At 40.0% G+C, this 19,747-nt stretch overlaps 1 protein-coding gene across 2 annotated transcripts in view; it reads right to left on the bottom strand.

The window, feature by feature from the left end:
* Positions 1-19,747, bottom strand: part of LOC117394998 (KH domain-containing, RNA-binding, signal transduction-associated protein 3-like) — a 168,230-nt gene that overhangs the window by 31,127 nt on the left and 117,356 nt on the right. For both annotated transcript variants that reach the window (XM_033993813.3, XM_033993812.3), the window contains exon 7: positions 11,004-11,086. In XM_033993813.3, coding sequence (XP_033849704.1) covers positions 11,004-11,086 — 83 coding nt within the window. The remainder of the gene's footprint in view (positions 1-11,003; positions 11,087-19,747) is intronic.

Genomic DNA, 19,747 nt, shown 5'->3' with positions numbered 1-19,747 from the left:
GTATTATTATTTTTTTCTTCGTGGTATCAGTAGTAGTAGCACTGTAGTCTGATTTGAAGCCTGGTCCAGACAGCTGGACAATAGTAGTATAGTTGAACTGATATTTTCAACAAAATTATTTTATTATTATAAATTTATATATACAACTTACTGCAATCTCAATTGTGTTTCTTTACAAATTCCTTCATTGATCCTTTTTATTAACTTCTTTAAGTATTCTTTAAGTGCAACATTATTATTAGCCTGATAGAGGGACTCCTGGGGTTCAGAATAAGGCAGGGTGTCAGTGGCAGGGCTGAGCTATGACCCTTTTTACACCCTCATTTACTATGAGAGTGAACACACAGTCGAGATAAAATACCTGTATAGTCACGGAAAACCCCCTCAGTGTCACTTGTTCTGTGCCTTTGGTGTTATATTTATAACCACACCCTCTCTCTCTCCATCCCGCTCTGTCCGCTGCTTAACCTCATACCCTCTCTCTCTCCATCCCACTCTGTCTGCTGCTTAACCTCACACCCTCTCTCTCTCCATCCCGCTCTGTCTGCTGCTTAAACTCACACCCTCTCTCTCTCCATCCCGCTCTGTCTGCTGCTTAACCTCACACCCTCTCTCTCTCCATCCCGCTCTGTTTGCTGCTTAACCTCACACCCTCTCTCCCTCCATCCCGCTCTGTCTGCTGCTTAAACTCACACCCTCTCTCTCTCCATCCCGCTCTGTCTGCTGCTTAACCTCACACCCTCTCTCTCTCCATCCCGCTGTCTGCTGGTTAAACTCACACCCTCTCTCTCTCCATCCCGCTCTGTTTGCTGCTTAACCTCACACCCTCTCTCTCTCCATCCCGCTCTGTCTGCTGCTTAACCTCACACCCTCTCTCTCTCCATCCCGCTCTGTCTGCTGCTTAACCTCACACCCTCTCTCTCTCCATCCCGCTCTGTCTGCTGCTTAACCTCACACCCTCTCTCTCTCCATCCCGCTCTGTTTGCTGCTTAACCTCACACCCTCTCTCCCTCCATCCCGCTCTGTCTGCTGCTTAAACTCACACCCTCTCTCTCTCCATCCCGCTCTGTCTGCTGCTTAACCTCACACCCTCTCTCTCTCCATCCCGCTGTCTGCTGGTTAAACTCACACCCTCTCTCTCTCCATCCCGCTCTGTTTGCTGCTTAACCTCACACCCTCTCTCTCTCCATCCCGCTCTGTTTGCTGCTTAACCTCACACCCTCTCTCTCTCCATCCCGCTCTGTCTGCTGCTTAACCTCACACCCTCTCTCTCTCCATCCCGCTCTGTTTGCTGCTTAACCTCACACCCTCTCTCCCTCCATCCCGCTCTGTCTGCTGCTTAAACTCACACCCTCTCTCTCTCCATCCCGCTCTGTCTGCTGCTTAACCTCACACCCTCTCTCTCTCCATCCCTCTCTGTCTGCTGCTTAACCTCACACCCTCTCTCTCTCCATCCCGCTCTGTCTGCTGCTGAACCTCACACTCTCTCTCCATCCCGCTCTGTCTGCTGCTTAACCTCACACCCTCTCTCTCTCCATCCTGCTCTGTCCGCTGCTTAACCTCACACCCTCTCTCTCTCCATCCCGCTCTGTCTGCTGGTTAACCTCACACCCTCTCTCTCTCCATCCCGCTCTGTCTGCTGCTTAAACTCACACCCTCTCTCTCTCCATCCCGCTCTGTCTGCTGCTTAACCTCACACTCTCTCTCCATCCCGCTCTGTCTGCTGCTTAACCTCACACCCTCTCTCTCTCCATCCCGCTCTGTCTGCTGCTTAACCTCACACCCTCTCTCCCTCCATCCCGCTCTGTCTGCTGCTTAAACTCACACCCTCTCTCTCTCCATCCCGCTCTGTCTGCTGGTTAACCTCACACCCTCTCTCTCTCCATCCCGCTGTCTGCTGCTTAACCTCACACCCTCTCTCCCTCCATCCCTCTCTGTCTGTTGCTTAAACTCAACTCACTGTCCCCTCTGCGTGCAGCGTGCAGAAGGCGATGCGCTCGCAGAGGGGCGTGGTTAGAAATGGAACACCTTAAACGCACAGTAACATAGAGGTTCATTACAATACACCTGGCTGTAAAGCAACCAGAACCACATGTCACATGGGATGAAATTTATAGCATTGAGAATCCATATGTAGGAGCAGCTTATACTTCCAGCAGCAATATGTTAAAGTGTGCTGTTCATGTGTGTCCACTAGAGGAGTGGTCCTGCATCACAGGGCCCCCAGGAGTCAGCTGGTATCGCTCCGCTCATGTGTGTCCAGCACTTTGTACTGTAAAATTGATTATTAAATATGTTGTTAAAATGATGTTGTTTTACTCATCGTGAACAAGGTGACGGCACACCACAGACAATTCATGTAACCAGAAAGGATAAACTGGTGACACTCGAACCTCAAACAATCTGCCAAGCATTGCTCAGACCAAACATTCTTCTGGAAAAAAAGCTATATAAATAAAACCTTAGACACTTCAGAGTTATAAATGGACATTTCAGCTCCCCGGGAGCAATGCTGTGAGGATGTTGTGCTTCAAACATGGCAACCAGCTGACCTAGTTTTCCACAGGGCAACAAAGTGCTATCACTTGGTAGATATTTTAACTCGCTGATTTCAAATCACTGTAAGTGATGTCCCATATTCAAAAGTTTTGCATGACTCAGCTGTCTCTGGGTTACTTAAGTGTTGTTTGGATTTACAAAACCTCAATAACAGGCCAAACATTGCTCTGAACAATAAAGGGTTGTCATTTGGGATTCAAATAAAACAGTTTTGCTTGAGCTAAACCAGGAAAAGTGATAGTTATTTTCCTAAATGTAAGCCAGAAGTACCAAAGGAACATGTTTTTTCTCCTAGCGAAATTGAGAAAATGTTATGATAGCCTGCACCTCAGGATAAGTAAGCAGCCAATGGTAGCACAAAAACTAAGGTAAACATACATTTGGGGATGCAACTAACACATCTAGGTAATTCTGTGAACTGGGAATGAAGAGTGTTAAATATCTGTTCCCCTTTTCAGCTTTACTTATATATACAGTGCCTTGCATAAGTATTCACCCCCCTTGGACTTTTCCACATTTTGTAGTGTTACAACCTGGAATTAAAATGGATTTAATTGGGATTTTTACCATTTGATTTAGACAACATACTTAACACTTTGAGGGTGCAAAATATTTTTTATTGTGACACAAAAGTTAATTAAACAAAAAAAAAAGACATTTGTTGGTTGCATAAGTATTCACCCCCCTGAGTCAATACTTGGTAGAAGCACCTTTGGCAGCAATTACAGCTGTGAGTCTTTTTGGGTAAGTCTCTACTAGCTTTGCACATCTGGATCCTGCAATTTTTGCCCATTCTTCTTGGCAAAATTGCTCAAGCTCTGTCAAGTTGGATGGGAACCGTTGGTGAACAGCAATTTTCAAGTCTTGCCACAGATTCTGGGCTTTGACTGGGCCATTCTAAGACATTCAGGTTCTTGTTTTTAAACCACTCCAGTGTAGCTTTGGCTGTGTGTTTAGGGTCATTGTCCTGCTGGAAGGTGAACCTCCGCCCCAGTCCCAGGTCTCTTGCAGACTGAAATAGGTTTTCCTCTAGAATTTCCCTGTATTTGGCTCCATCCATCTTGCCCTCAATCTTGACCAGTTTCCCAGTCCCTGCCGATGAAAAGCATCCCCATAACATGATGCTGCCACCACCATGCTTCACCGTGGGGATGGTGTTCTCAGGATAATGAGCAGTGTTGGCTTTGCGCCACACATAGCGTTTTCCGCTAAGGCCAAAAAGTTCAATTTTGGTCTCATCAGACCAGAGAACCTTTTTCCACATGTTTGCTGTGTCTCCCACATGCCTTTTGGCAAAATCTAAATGGGATTTGATATGGGTTTTTTTCAGCAATGGCTTTCTTCTCGCCACTCTTCCATAAAGCCCAGCTTTGTGGAGCGTCCGGGTTATAGTTGTCCCATGGACGGTTTCTCCCATCTCAGTTGTGGATCTCTCCAGCTCCTTCAGAGTTACCATTGGCCTCTTGGTTGCTTCTCTGACTAATGCCCTCCTTACCTGGTCACTGAGTTTTGGTGGACGGCCTTCTCTAGGCAGAGTCGCGGTTGTGCCATATTCTTTCCATTTTTTAATAATGGATTTGACGGTGCTCCGGGGGATGTTCAAAGTTTGGGGTATTTTTTTATAACCCAACCCTGATTGATGCTTCTCCAGAATTTTACCCTGGACTTGTTTTGATAGCTCCTTGGTCTTCATGATGCTGTTTGTTTAGATATGCTCTCTAACAAACTCTGGGGCCTTCCAGAAACAGGTGTATTTGATCTGAGATCATGTGACATTTTAATTGCACACAGGTGGACTCCATTCAACTAATTATGTGACTTCTGAAGGCAATTGGTTGCACCAGAGCTTATTTAGGGGTGTCACAGCAAAGTGGGTGAATACTTATGCAATCAAGACTTTTCAGTTTTTTATTTGTAAATAATTTGGAAAAATATTTAGATTTTTTTCCCCACTCCGACATTATGGATTATTTTGTGTAGATCAGTGACAAAAAAATCCTAATTAAATCTATTTTAATTCCAGGTTGTAACACTACAAAATGTGGAAAAGTCCAAAGGGGGTGAATACTTATGCAAGGCACTGTATATATATTAATTGCAAAAAAACTACGTTAATGCAGCATTAGGGTTGAACTCATTGCCACAAAAGCAAGGCAATGTGGCGTTAGGATTTTTAACCCTTACTCGCCATTCCCATCCCCACACAAGCAGCCAAAGGAACCAAACAACACAAGCAACCACAGACTGCCACACATTTTCTTGCTTTTGTGACAATGATTTGAACCCTAATGCTGCATTAAAAGAGTTTTTTGCAAAGAATATATATATATATATATATATATATATATATATATATATATATATATATATATATATATATGTTGTAAGAAAGAGCGGCGTCGCCTTTAAGAAATGGCGACGCCATTTGAAAGACTTCTCAACCCAGGAACCTCAGCACTAATGGGCAAGGCAGGGTTTCTGGGTATAAAAGGAAGTGGAGCGGGCCAGAGGGGGGTGATCGTGGGGAACACCGCCGGATGCTCCTGCTGAATAATACCCAGAGAGTTAAAGTGAGTTACGAGGAATTAGAAAAGGTAAAGTGAACGGTTTTGTTCTTTTGAATCATAAAGCTGTATTGTGTCTACCGCTAGCGTTTTCTTCTTGGTGAGGTAGTCTTTTGTTTTGATAAAGTTTTTCCTCTTGGTGAGGTAGTCTTTGTTTTGGGAAAGTTTAATTTTGTGATGATGAACCGTGAGCAAAAAGAAACCGCTGCGCGGTAGTTTAAACACAGTTCCGCAGTTTCCGGGGCGGTTGAGAACTATTGTGGCTGACGTGTGTAGTAGACCCGGGACACAGAGGGGAACATTGCGCACTATTGCACCGCAGTAGCAGAAGCGGTAACAGAGGGAACTGAGACAACAGACTGGTTTGCAGGACGGGGTTTATTGGGAAAAAAAATACACAACAACAGTTTATGTGTGTGGTGCAAACCATTGGGATCTGGCACGTGAACTCTGTGACGCTCTTGGATTTCGGGGTCACCCGGGACATTAGCTGCAAGGGTCCGTCCCCACAGCTCGGATACAACTCTTTTACAATCCGCGAGCACGTCTTCAGCAGGTGCTTGGGTCCCGGGAGTGGTTTTCTTGGAGCTCTTCTGAAGAGGGCCCGCTCCACACTTACTGGGCGTTTACCTGTGTTGCAGCAATACCCCAGCAATGGGAGACTGCAGCATCCTTACCTGTGTTACAGAGACACTCCAGCAGAGGGTGTCTTCATTGTCCTTACCTGTGTTGCAGAGATACTCCAGCAGGGGGTGTCTTCTTGGTTCCTACCTGTGTTACAGAGACACTCCAGCAGAGGGTGTCGTCGTTGTCCTTACCTGTGTTGCAGAGATACTCCAGCAGGGGGTGTCTTCTTGGCTCTTACCTGTGTTGCAGAAGTACCCCAGCAGAGGGAGCTGCGCCACTCTTTCCTGTGGTACCGAGGAATTCCAGCAGGGAGAGACTGTTCCATACGTACGAGTGGTGCAGAACCGTTCAGCCGGGAAGGGCCTCATCTAATTACCGGGAATACAAAGCCACCACCGCAGGGAGGGCCTGCAGTGAACATACAAGCTTTACGGGACTCACGCAGGCCTCTGCCTTCTGGATACTGTATTCTGGACTAGTTAGAGAGGGGCGAAGAAGTGAGCCAGTTAGTGACCCGTACAGGGCAACAATCTATACAACACAAGTATTGACGTGTGTGAATATTGTAAATAAAAGTTACTTGCCTGAACGTTCCTCGTGTCTGTGCCAGTCGGTGGAAAAATAGTAGGGTAGCACGTAGGGCTACTCTACCGGTTTGTTACAATATATATATATATATATATATATATGTATATATATATATATATATATATATATATATATATATATATATATAAGAACATAACCCAACCACACAGTGGTTCACTACACTATAACTGCAGATTCCAGTCAGCAGCTCTGTCAATCCTCACTGTTTCAAAAGATCTCCATTCATGACACATACAAGCTCTTCAGAAAGGGATTAAGCATATCATCCAAATGACTCAAGCTGCCATTGCTTACTTTAGCAGTTCTCATCACTCTTGCTGTTGGAAATCTGCTGATGGCACAAAGAAACCTATCTGCTGTGTCCTGATCCAATGGCAACAAGAATGCAACCTCTACAAAACAGATGGATGTTTACAGAACTGAACACATGACAGTAGCACCATCATTACTTCATGCATTCTTGAACCAGTTCAGTGAAACCTATCCCACCTGAAGTACCCATGCAATCCACAGCTACGATGCATTTTATACATCAACACAATTTGGACGCACTCTGCAGACCTCATGTCTTCGGTTCATCCATCCATAAATATGGCAAGAGCTCTCAGTGGCAATTTAACAAGCCATCCCATTTATTTACAACTTGGCCCCATGTCAAAGTGTGCTTAAAAAACATTGTTTTACCCAAAATAATACATACAGTAGGTGTCACAAATGTGAAGCGCTTTTGATGTGAAGAAATGAAATATACATCCCAACGGCCCACTCATGAATATTTTATATTAAATAGAAAAGAAAATATCCTTCTGAATTCTGCAATGCTACTGCACATCTCTATCTGTCTCAGAGAATGAAATTCTGCCACTATAATGCCAGGTCTGCATGCATTCTCACTCAGGATAATACAGTGCTGGATGTATTTATGATGCACTCAATACAAAGGGCATCTCTGGAAGCACAATAGCTCCATGGTTTGCTTAACTTCAATGCATTTGATCTGTACAGTGCAGGTATTCAAGAGCTATTTAATAGTGCCCTTTTGATAAAAAAAAGAATGATTATGTACACAGCAAGGACAGCTGTCGAGAACAAAGCAACCACATACATAACTTGAAACATAAAAAGCCTCCAGGAACACCAAACAGCATGTGATATGACAATAATAATTCTAGTCCTAGATAACCCACACAGCATGTAGTAGCCCCAGCTTTTGGCAGCTGCTATTATGCTGCAGCTATTTAGTTAAAATGGGTGACTTTCTGAGGTGTTGTCACATATACTAAAGACATTTCTGGGGCTGGGCGGTGTCCAGAAGCACAGAGTGACTGCTTTTTTGATGTGCAATGGTTCTAGTTTTCTTTTTCAAGCAGCCTCAGCTTTTCTTTAGGTATGTTTGTTTAAAGTAGCACTCTCCTTCAAATACATTTTTATTCTCTGTTTTCCAAATATAAAGATGTGAACTTTGTAAAGCATGCAAGTATTTTGTTGTTTTGTTCAGTGACGGTTCTTTCCCTGACTCAGATGTTCTAGTGTCTCTATCCAGCTACTCTTTGAACTTAAGTTCTTTGGACACATGCAAGAATAAATAAAAAAGCTCCTTAAAGCAAAGATGAGGAATATATGTATACAACATGGTTTAGAGTATACTTAGAAAGCTTGGATGACATAAATAGCAAATGTTACAAAGTTGTGTTTAGTTATTGAACATAGTAGTTATTTAGTAAATACACATGTACTTACACATAATGAGAATGGTATTATGCATAGTTACAATTTAGTTAACATGTAAATCTTTTTGCATATAACCACATTGTAACTATGCATAATAACATTGTACTAATGTGTAAGTACACATGTATTTACTGTACAATTACTGTCTATACGCAGTAATTGGATACACAATGTAAGTGTTAGTGAAGCATTTGAAGCATTTTTAGAAGCTATTATTAGATATTTCCATGGTGTGAGTTGCAATCTACCATTTTCTGTTCTTAAACTATTAGTAAAATAGTGTAGCAAAGCACGAAGACAATGTTATTGTGCCCACTTGTCAATCTAAGAACTTTTCTGGGATAATAAGAAGATATTTACTGTACTTCGTTCCACCCCTTTCCTTAAACAGTCACTGATTGTTATATATGGTTTAATATGTCTTGAATTAAACCTAGGACCCAACACTTAAAAGGTTACATTATCTCACAGCGAGCCACCCAACCCTGACCAAAGACACATTTTAAAGATGGGACTCTGAAGACAGAAGATGTAATTTCATCCCAGTCCCAAGCTGGATAAGAGACATGAAATCTGTTCCAGGCCCCAGGCATTCTTACCCTGCATGATGGAATCAATTTTTCTCGAGCCTCAAAGCCGCTGCCATTATCTGAGATACTGCTTTTAAAACAAATAGCTTAAAACCTAGGGCATGTTTTCTGCAGTAGTTTGCACGTCTAAAACAGCTAGCAGTTCCAGATGCGCCCCTCAGACTTGCGCTCCACAAAATGAATCTTTTCAAAAGGAACAGAGCCTAAGGACAAAACCACTTTGAAAGCCTTTTTCCTCCACCAGAACTTCACATCTGCACAAAGAAAACATTAAACATCATGTAGGGAAAAGCATTGGCGCGAATGGGAGACGACTCTATACCTCTCTAACCACTGCAGCTCTTCCTGATATGCTATTTCTGTCTACTTACAGCATGTCCTGTGGAAAATTAACTCTTATTTTTTTTTAAGTATTCACGGAGACATAAAAACTAGAACACAAACAAAAACACAATTGAGAAAAGCAGAGAAACATGGCAAAACAAGTGCAGGTCTATTTCATAACCATCCGAACTTGACTGACACACGCTTCAGGACATTTATAAAGAAATCAGTCTGTCCACCTCTGTGTACATCTGGGTATATTGTCTTTTCAAAATCTGTGCTTGTTTTTATTTACCTTACTATAGATCTAGTGACTACACCACAGCAAGAACATATTTGATGGAAGCCTGCACAGTATTTGGCCGATTGAGCTGATAAACAAGTAAATGCAAACTGTAAAAACTGTCGTAAGACTGACAACCATTTGCCTCCATGAAGGCTTGTAGTGTGCTGAGGCTCGAGGGTTTTACTGATTCGCTTTGTCATTTTCTGTCTTTCTTGCGTGCTTTTCCCGCTGTCATGCCATTGCTATGCCTTCTACATCACTTCTATTTCTGAAACACTCAAACATTCTTTTATTTTTAACACTCGAACGTTCAAAGCCAGCGGAGCTGAAGCAAAAATGTGCATAGCAATGCAACGTTGAAAGACGTGCATAGCAATGCAACATTGAAAGACATGCATAGCAATGCAACGTTGAAAGACGTGCATAGCAATGCAACGTTGAAAGACGTGCATAGCAATGCAACGTTGAAAGACGTGCATAGCAACAGACCGTTGACAGCACACGTGGGCCTGCAGTGTCAAACTCTAAGTTTGCTGCTTTGTAATTGGCTGTACCACATAGCAACTAGAATGACGTCATTCTGAATAAGTCATCCATTTGAGTACAACCTGCTGCATTATGCAATTATCTAATTATCCAAATTAAAATGCAATATACAATGGACTTAGGGACCGCGCAGCTTCATGTAATTAAGCAAATTATGCATTTAGCTGATGTGCATTTAACCGTATCATACAATCATAGAAAATTATGGGACCAGCTGCATGCTATGCAATTAAGCAATTTATGCAATTATACAATATGCAAATAAGTGGAATCGACTGTACATAGCTCAACTGTGGAAAATGCACATCTTAACAAAATGCTAAGGGAGTTCTATGGAAATGTATGAGGAGAAGACTATAAAATGTCTAGCTGCAATAAACCACTATCTAAACAAAAACAAAAACTGGGGAATCTGTCAATATACACACTCACCCGAATTCATCACTTTAAGTAATGTCTCCTGGTTGATCTTTTCAATGCCAATGTACAATTCAAAACATCAAAAATAAATATGTACAGTACTTACTTTTGCATGTTTCAATTAAATCAATTTATCAGCTTAACTTAGTGTGCAGTTCAAAGCTATAATGGGACTACTTCTGTGGTCCCTTTATTAATGTAAGGGTATTTTATAAAAAACAAAATAATTTCTGCTTTTTTATTTTTTAAATCCATTCTGTGACCTGGATCATACATGCAATAAGGCACTTCTCGGGGGTTGGAGGCACTCAGCTTCGCCTTGTGTCGCACAATGCTGCGAGGCGTCCGTATCTTGGACATATACGAACACCCTGTTGGGCCTTACTGCATTTATATATATATATATATATATATATATATATATATATATATATATATATATATATATATATATATATATATATACTGTATATATATATATTAGACTTGCACTGAGAGTAAACTCTAGTAGTAAATAGATCTGTAAACAGACTAAACTCTCATTAGTAAAATAAACAGGGAAGCACACTAGTGAACAGACTCACTTTAAAGTTGCAAAGCACTAGACAAGACAGTGACAGAGATAGAATGTCCAATACAAACCGAAAGGGTTATTTGAGAATAACCTAACACTATCATGTACTGCAAGTAGAAACAACACCTTTAACTTGACCAAAACAATTCATTTATTTAGTAAAAATCTCTTACTTTTGACCTTGATCAGAGTAATTGTTGTCATAGGAGTCGTAACCTTGATCATCGTAGGCTGTGCTGTATCCGTTGTCGTACTCCTAAAAAGACAGGGTGAATATTTTGAGTTATACTATATTTTCACTTACATACTCAAACCAGTGCTTTAGTTTGTGTTCATTATGCTAATATAAACACTGTAATTTGTGTTTATCAAGTCAGTAAATGCTGGTAGATACGTGACAATTACAAATACAAATAAGATGGCGCCTGTTTAAAAAAAAAATATTTTATTTTATTTGTATATAAAATAAAATGCTATTTCTGATTGATTAATTGATTGACTTGTATTTCAAGGACCCTGATATATAAGTTAAAACTGTCAGAAACGAAGTCAGGTAGACACATGCTTCATGTAGTGCCTTCAGCAGTGTGCAGTGAGCACTGTGAAGTGAATAATCACCCTGACTTGCTTACAGGGTATTATATGCAAACCACAGCACAGAACTGAGCTGTTCAGGGGTGTATTCCAGTGACAGCAATGCAAGGACGTGTATAGAACACCAGACGACTACTGACTTTGGGTTCAGTTACCCCTCATGGTGCACTTGATTGTATTTTGTTGCATTTAATAACACTAATAAATAATTATACCTATATTATATTACAACTATATAGTGACAGTTTACAGTACAAGCGCTCCTTTGCGTAAATGAGTTGTAAGACCAGTGGCTGGAATAGCATTTCATATGAATCTGTGGTAGTCATTGTTACGCATCACACCAGGCAATTCTACACTACCTTCCATGTAATCGACACCATGAAGATGGGTTTCCTGTGGAGTGACATTTGTAGCTGTTTACAAACTCAGTGAAGCCCCTTTCCAGACAGCACTTTGTGATTGACACACAGTCGTCTCCAAAACATGCAGAAACCATTTATATCCCAGTCAATCGATGCAGGTTTTCAATAATACAGTCGGTATAGTTCTTAGCTGTCACAACAGCTATTCGAGTCATTTATTGGGATTGGTATGATCTGTTATTATGAACTGACTGATTGCATGCACCCTTTGTTACAGTGGTGTAAGACTGACTGGATTATAAATAATTCAGTCTCTCACAGTTTGCTCTCTGAACATCTGTTTGCACTCCAACAATACCCCCAAGTCAGAGATCAAAGAATAACCTCATAGCATCAACCCAGGAGATGCACCTGTGCCAATGCAGACACGTATTAATACATTCATTTTGGCTTCATGTACTGATGTATGTTCTTTTCGCATATAGGGTCATATTCACAAACTCAGGCCTTATTTCAAGTTGTTCTGCTTGTTTTGCTCAGATTAAGTTGAACTGGGTGTAGATGCATCATTTTCAGATATCTTTAAATCAGGTATTGAATGTTGCTAACAAGTTTCTCTCTAACCAGACAATCAGATACCAAATGACAAATGGTTTATTATTTTAGACATTCATATTGGAGCATCTGATAAACATCATCAATATGATATTATTATTCTTAGCGAGAGAGAGAGAGAGAGAGAGAGAGAGAGAGAGAGAGAGAGAGAGAGAGAGAGAATAAAACACTTTTCTATTAAAGTACGTTGCACACTTTGTTACACAAAACAATGCTATTATTGCAAGCAGTTTTTCAGCTGGAGAATTCTGCAGGGCATTGCTGTAGGCATTCTGTAAGAAGTTACTGGTAGTACTGTTGAAGAAAGTGCATTAGTTTGTGTGTGCACACCTTCTAGCTAACATTGGTGATGTGTTTTCACATGAGTCTGACATCTTTACAGTACACTATTTATAGACCTGTAGAATACATAGCACAAGATTTATAGACCTGTAGAATACATTGCACAAATTGTACCATACACTGTGCAACTCTGATTTACATACTTACTGTACTGTCAGCAGGAAATGCATACATATTCATTTTAATGAACACACTTTATTATTCCTAAACGGACAGACTGACAGCACTTGGTATGTTTGTGATGTGGGTTTATTCTGTGAACCCTAGCATGGGGTACCCTATGCAGAGCTACATGGCAATATATGAAGCATATTGGACAATATATAACAGTGTCTCTGTCCTCAGGGTATGAAGCATATTAAACAATATATAACAGAGTGTCTCTGTGCTCAGGGTATGAAGCATATTGGACAATATATAACAGAGTGTCTCTGTGCTCAGGGTATGAAGCATATTAAACAATATATAAGAGTGTCTCTGTGCTCAGGGTATGAAGCATATTAAACAATATATAACAGAGTGTCTCTGTGCTCAGGGTATGAAGCATATTGGACAATATATAACAGTGTCTGTGCTCAGGGTATGAAGCATATTGGACAATATATAACAGAGTGTCTCTGTGCTCAGGGTATGAAGCATATTGGACAATATATAACAGAGTATCTCTGTGCTCAGGGTATGAAGCATATTGGACAATATATAACAGAGTGTCTCTGTGCTCAGGGTATGAAGCATATTAAACAATATATAACAGAGTGTCTCTGTGCTCAGGGTATGAAGCATATTAAACAATATATAACAGAGTGTCTCTGTGCTCAGAGTATGAAGCATATTAAACAATATATAACAGAGTGTCTCTGTGCTCAGAGTATGAAGCATATTAAACAATATATAACAGAGTGTCTCTGTGCTCAGGGTATGAAGCATATTAAACAATATATAACAGAGTGTCTCTGTGCTCAGGGTATGAAGCATATTGGACAATATATAACAGAGTGTCTCTGTGCTCAGGGTATGAAGCATATTAAACAATATATAACAGAGTGTCTCTGTGCTCAGAGTATGAAGCATATTAAACAATATATAACAGAGTGTCTCTGTGCTCAGAGTATGAAGCATATTAAACAATATATAACAGAGTGTCTCTGTGCTCAGGGTATGAAGCATATTAAACAATATATAACAGAGTGTCTCTGTGCTCAGAGTATGAAGCATATTAAACAATATATAACAGAGTGTCTCTGTGCTCAGGGTATGAAGCATATTGGACAATATATAACAGAGTGTCTCTGTGCTCAGGGTATGAAGCATATTAAACAATATATAACAGAGTGTCTCTGTGCTCAGGGTATGAAGCATATTGGACAATATATAACAGAGTGTCTCTGTGCTCAGGGTATGAAGCATATTAAACAATATATAACAGAGTGTCTCTGTGCTCAGGGTATGAAGCATATTAAACAATATATAACAGAGTGTCTCTGTGCTCAGAGTATGAAGCATATTGGACAATATATAACAGAGTGTCTCTGTGCTCAGGGTATGAAGCATATTAAACAATATATAACAGAGTGTCTCTGTGCTCAGGGTATGAAGCATATTAAACAATATATAACAGAGTGTCTCTGTGCTCAGGGTATGAAGCATATTAAACAATATATAACAGAGTGTCTCTGTGCTCAGGGTATGAAGCATATTGGACAATATATAACAGAGTGTCTCTGTGCTCAGGGTATGAAGCATATTAAACAATATATAACAGAGTGTCTCTGTGCTCAGGGTATGAAGCATATTAAACAATATATAACAGAGTGTCTCTGTGCTCAGAGTATGAAGCATATTGGACAATATATAACAGAGTGTCTCTGTGCTCAGGGTATGAAGCATATTAAACAATATATAACAGAGTGTCTCTGTGCTCAGGGTATGAAGCATATTAAACAATATATAACAGAGTGTCTCTGTGCTCAGGGTATGAAGCATATTAAACAATATATAACAGAGTGTCTCTGTGCTCAGGGTATGAAGCATATTGGACAATATATAACAGAGTGTCTCTGTGCTCAGGGTATGAAGCATATTAAACAATATATAACAGAGTGTCTCTGTGCTCAGGGTATGAAGCATATTAAACAATATATAACAGAGTGTCTCTGTGCTCAGGGTATGAAGCATATTAAACAATATATAACAGAGTGTCTCTGTGCTCAGGGTATGAAGCATATTGGACGATATATAACAGAGTGTCTCTGTGCTCAGTGTATGAAGCATATTGGACAATATATAACAGAGTGTCTCTGTGCTCAGGGTATGAAGCATATTAAACAATATATAACAGAGTGTCTCTGTGCTCAGGGTATGAAGCATATTAAACAATATATAACAGAGTGTCTCTGTGCTCAGGGTATGAAGCATATTGGACAATATATAACAGTGTCTGTGCTCAGGGTATGAAGCATATTGGACAATATATAACAGAGTGTCTCTGTGCTCAGGGTATGAAGCATATTAAACAATATATAACAGAGTGTCTCTGTGCTCAGAGTATGAAGCATATTGGACAATATATAACAGAGTGTCTCTGTGCTCAGAGTATGAAGCATATTGGACAATATATAACAGAGTGTCTCTGTGCTCAGGGTATGAAGCATATTAAACAATATATAACAGAGTGTCTCTGTGCTCAGAGTATGAAGCATATTAAACAATATATAACAGAGTGTCTCTGTGCTCAGAGTATGAAGCATATTAAACAATATATAACAGAGTGTCTCTGTGCTCAGAGTATGAAGCATATTGTTTTCCATATTTTTGTCATCAATGCCTGTTTGTAATTCCTCTCAGGATGTTGTTGGCTATTACCTCAACCCTTTCTCAATAAGACTTATATTTCAAGCTGCTATATTCAGTTTTCTTCATATAAACTCTTTTAGTATGTACATACTGTATTTGTATTACTGTGTATCTCCATATCTCCTTTGGTTGGGCTATACTGGAGTTGCATTGTTTAATCTTGGTCGAGTTGTTTGCTGCATATAGAAACATGAGATATTTCCTTAATTGTGAGTTAATTTATATTTATATATATATATATATATATATATATATATATATATATTTTTTTTTTTTTTTACCCCTTTTTTTGTACCAATTTGAAATGCCCAATTTGAATGTCGCCATGGGGAGGACTGAAGATCAGTGGCCGATCTCTGTTCCCACTGATAAATCAATGGACTCTTTACACCCCAGCACCCCAGCCAAGATCGGCAAAGGTGTAGTTTTGAAAGAAACACAAGTTTATTTTAATAACTGATATACTACTAAAGGTTAAATAAAGTACCCAGTTTCAATGCTTATTCTCAGGTTTCCTGTTACACTTGCACTTCCTGGGTCATTTCATCTCAGTCAAAAGGTGTAGCAGCTGGATGTTTCATGATAGGAAAGAAGCCACTGAAGGGGTGGAACAAATTCAGTCTTCAGGTGAAATGATGAAGACATTTCATGTGTCTCTTGTGATTTCAACATTTATTTATGTTTTTATTTTGTTTGATAATTCACTGATGGCGAAAGTATAATGTCTTTAAAAGGTGGACATAAAAATGAAATATTTTACAGTGTACCATTTACCGTTTCAATATTTAGGAACATTTGTTCTCTGTAGAGAAAATGATCAGTTTTGAATGTGACAGTTATATTATTGTCTGCTTTAATACATATTATGTTTAATTGTGAAATATCTTGAAATTCAGCACGTAGAATCTGCCATGGATGAGATTTATTGATTGCAATTGTAGATGATTTGGCGCTCAGACCCGAGTGAATAATAAATTTGGCTGGAGGCCTCGTCTGTGGGTGCGCAAAGGCTACCTGTATAAGGCCGGATGGAAAAACATGAACGGTTACATGCATCCCAGTGCCGTAGCTAGGAGCCCCCTGCCCCACCCCCTGCCCCCGGGACGAGGCATGCTGTGGTGGTGGCTGGGGTGGAGGAGGCTGAAACAACAGAAGCGACATGAGAGAATAACACACAAAGCCTTTATGTGCTTGCTGATGACGTGTTTAGAGGTGGATCCTCTTGCAGAAAAGCAACAGATACCGACTGGTTGCTTTTCTGCAAGAGAATACCGATTTTTCGACCGTGAAATGAGCCCCTCTGATCGTGTTTCTCAGATTATTGTTTCTTTATTTCTATTTCTCTCTGTTTGAATGAAACCAAACTGTTTTCATAGCACACTCTTATAAGGAAAATAAAATACAGGATAATGATGCGCTTGCAAGATTGCCCTCTTATGGATTATTTACATCTGAATTATTAATCAAGCTGTGCTGTTCCCAAGAAAGGACTTCAGCTACAGATATGGGCTTGGATTCCAAGTCAATAGTAAATGCTTGATATTCACAAACAGCAATTCTTATAGCTGCATTTAAAAAAATAAAAAAAAAATAAAAAAGTATTTGGCTGTTGCTCAACACAAACGTACGTCAACCTGGAGATTACATGAAAAAATAAACCTGCAGGTGACAATGACAGAAAATGACGAACGATATTAATATGTTGAACTCCATACAACATGACCAACCATAAAATAGCTGCTCTACCTGAATGAAGTGACATATCACAATATATACTGTATGCACATGCAAATATCAATGTGAGGTTTACTAGACTGCAACAAATAAAACAAAATAAAAAAGAAAGCCCCTGTGTTATATTCGACTGTGACATTCATTTTCTTGTGCTTTAAATGAAACCCTAATGGACTGTTAAAGTTTCTGACACTTTTCATAATGCACCAGTGTGCCCCCCAGGGTGTTCTGGGAGAAAGCAGGGAAACATTGCCTGCACCCTCTCTGCATCTTGCTCTGTTACACTCTTACTAAACTGTAAAGTGCTCAGAGATTCTTCAGTGCATGGAGAAAAATAAAATAAAAAGGAAAAACAAGCATCATCAGTTTACTGGCTGAAGTACCCTGTCTTTTATTCCACTACACAGTTTTCTGGGGATATGCAATACCTGCGCCCTTAGCCCCCTTCAAGTAAGGGACATATCTTCTCTGTGTTGCTTAGATACCAAATAACAAAATGCTTTGAGCCAAGAAAATCGAATGACTCGCTATTCTTATAGGTCAGGTTAATATGTATGTTTATATACTGTACATTCATTCATAATATTTCACCATGGGGAAAATAATGAGTGTCAATAAAACTGGAAGCTCTCGGCTTCACACAGTGCATCCTCTCTGTTGTGGTCTTGCACATACTTTTCTGGCTACAGTATTGTATTGTATTTTTTTCTCTCTTCATGCTGAGCAAAAACTGTGAAAAATCAATGTGTAACGTTTATTATAACCATAACAACAACAACAAACAAACAAACCCACATTGAACTGCAACTTCATTAAAATATGCATTTGCACTTGAGTTATATTTCCAATAAAAGTAGGGTTAGCCTAACAGGTCCATTTGGGAAAACATTACATTTTACATTTTACTTTAGTGTATGACTACCTGGTTCTTGCTGCTGTTGTTAAGAGTGTGTTTGCTGCTGAGGAATCTACCTGATTTCATTCACTGCTTTGCATTTGTTGTTAAGAGTGTGTTTGCTGCTGAGGAATCTACCTGTTTTCATTCACTGCTTTGCATTTGTACTCCACCGCTTGTGTTGGGAGATGCAGCGGAAGGTCTTGAGGGACCATCTTCATTTGTATGCACTGTCTGAGGACCACGCTGTCAAAGATTAAGGATGCCCTCTGAGGCTGTTTCTGGATTTATACAGTGATAAAGGAAGATAACATGCTGCACCAAGAGGTCATTTATTCTTGTTGCTATTAAAATGTCAAGTCCAAAATGGAGCTGTGCTAAAAAAAAGTCAAAAAGTCACTGTAAAATCCTCTGCAAAAAAGGATCAAACGTGAGCGCCTAATTCGATAGATATTACTGTTGCAGCACAATATCTCTGTTAGTTTAACATCGCTTTCTCTTTTCTATCGACTTGGTAAATGATTTGGGCCTAAGAGAAATACAAAAATATAGAACAAAACGTAAATTATTCACTACTACTTTTGGAAGGCTGCAACCAAAACACTAGACTTTTTCAGGACAATACTATTCCAATGTTACCTTTTCCAGGTTTAGCTATCCATTTAGTATCTAACATAATCCTGACAGATCCCTATCTTCGATCTTTGATGGTGGCTGCACACACACACACACTCATATATACATACACACACAGAACATGTGGAAGGTTGTTTCTTTGCCTTTGGAAATCACATTTTAAAAGACAAATTAACTACAGGGCCCTGCATTGCAGCGTTGGAGACACACAGTGCTGTGGAGTTCAGGAAGAGGAAGGAGTTCAGGAAGAGGAAGGAGGGACAGAAAGGAACAGAAACATACCAGAGATTAAAAGAAACAATGTATTCATCTGGATTAAATTAAAAAATAAAAATAAACCCACGTAAAACACACCACAGCACTAAATAAAGATAATTAACCTGACAGTTAAACACAACTCAACAGAAGGTGCACATGACACTCAATCTACCCATAATATTCAGTTACTTCAACCCATTTATTCTGCGACAGATGTTGAAGCTATCAATGATGCACAGGTGCCAGTATCACGGGAGCAGTTTGTGGCTTAACTATGATCAGGCACAGCTGGCTATAAAGACATTTCCTGCAAGCTCCTGTCTTTGCTAGCTACCTTGGAATGATCAAACATTGCTGTCAGGTGTATGTGGGCAGAGTTATTTCCGGGTGAGATAACCTTTGCATTTTCAGCATTCAGCACTGTTTATACTGACAAGGCTTGTACTGTAATTCAGTTGGGGAGATCTGGACTGACTATCTGGCACATGCGTGGTACTGCAGGTAGAGGGCAGCAGTCTTGTAGGATAGGCCTGTCAGTCATGGTGATGACACGGAGAGGTGGGGAAGAGGTTGCGGGGAGCCTTAGGAGATTGCTCGGCCCGTAAGAACTGCGTTCGGTTGTGCA

Source organism: Acipenser ruthenus, chromosome 3, assembly GCF_902713425.1.
Source record: "Acipenser ruthenus chromosome 3, fAciRut3.2 maternal haplotype, whole genome shotgun sequence".
In the NCBI taxonomy this organism is placed as follows: Eukaryota; Metazoa; Chordata; class Actinopteri; order Acipenseriformes; family Acipenseridae; genus Acipenser; species Acipenser ruthenus.
This window is presented reverse-complemented; position numbering and strand designations above follow the sequence as displayed.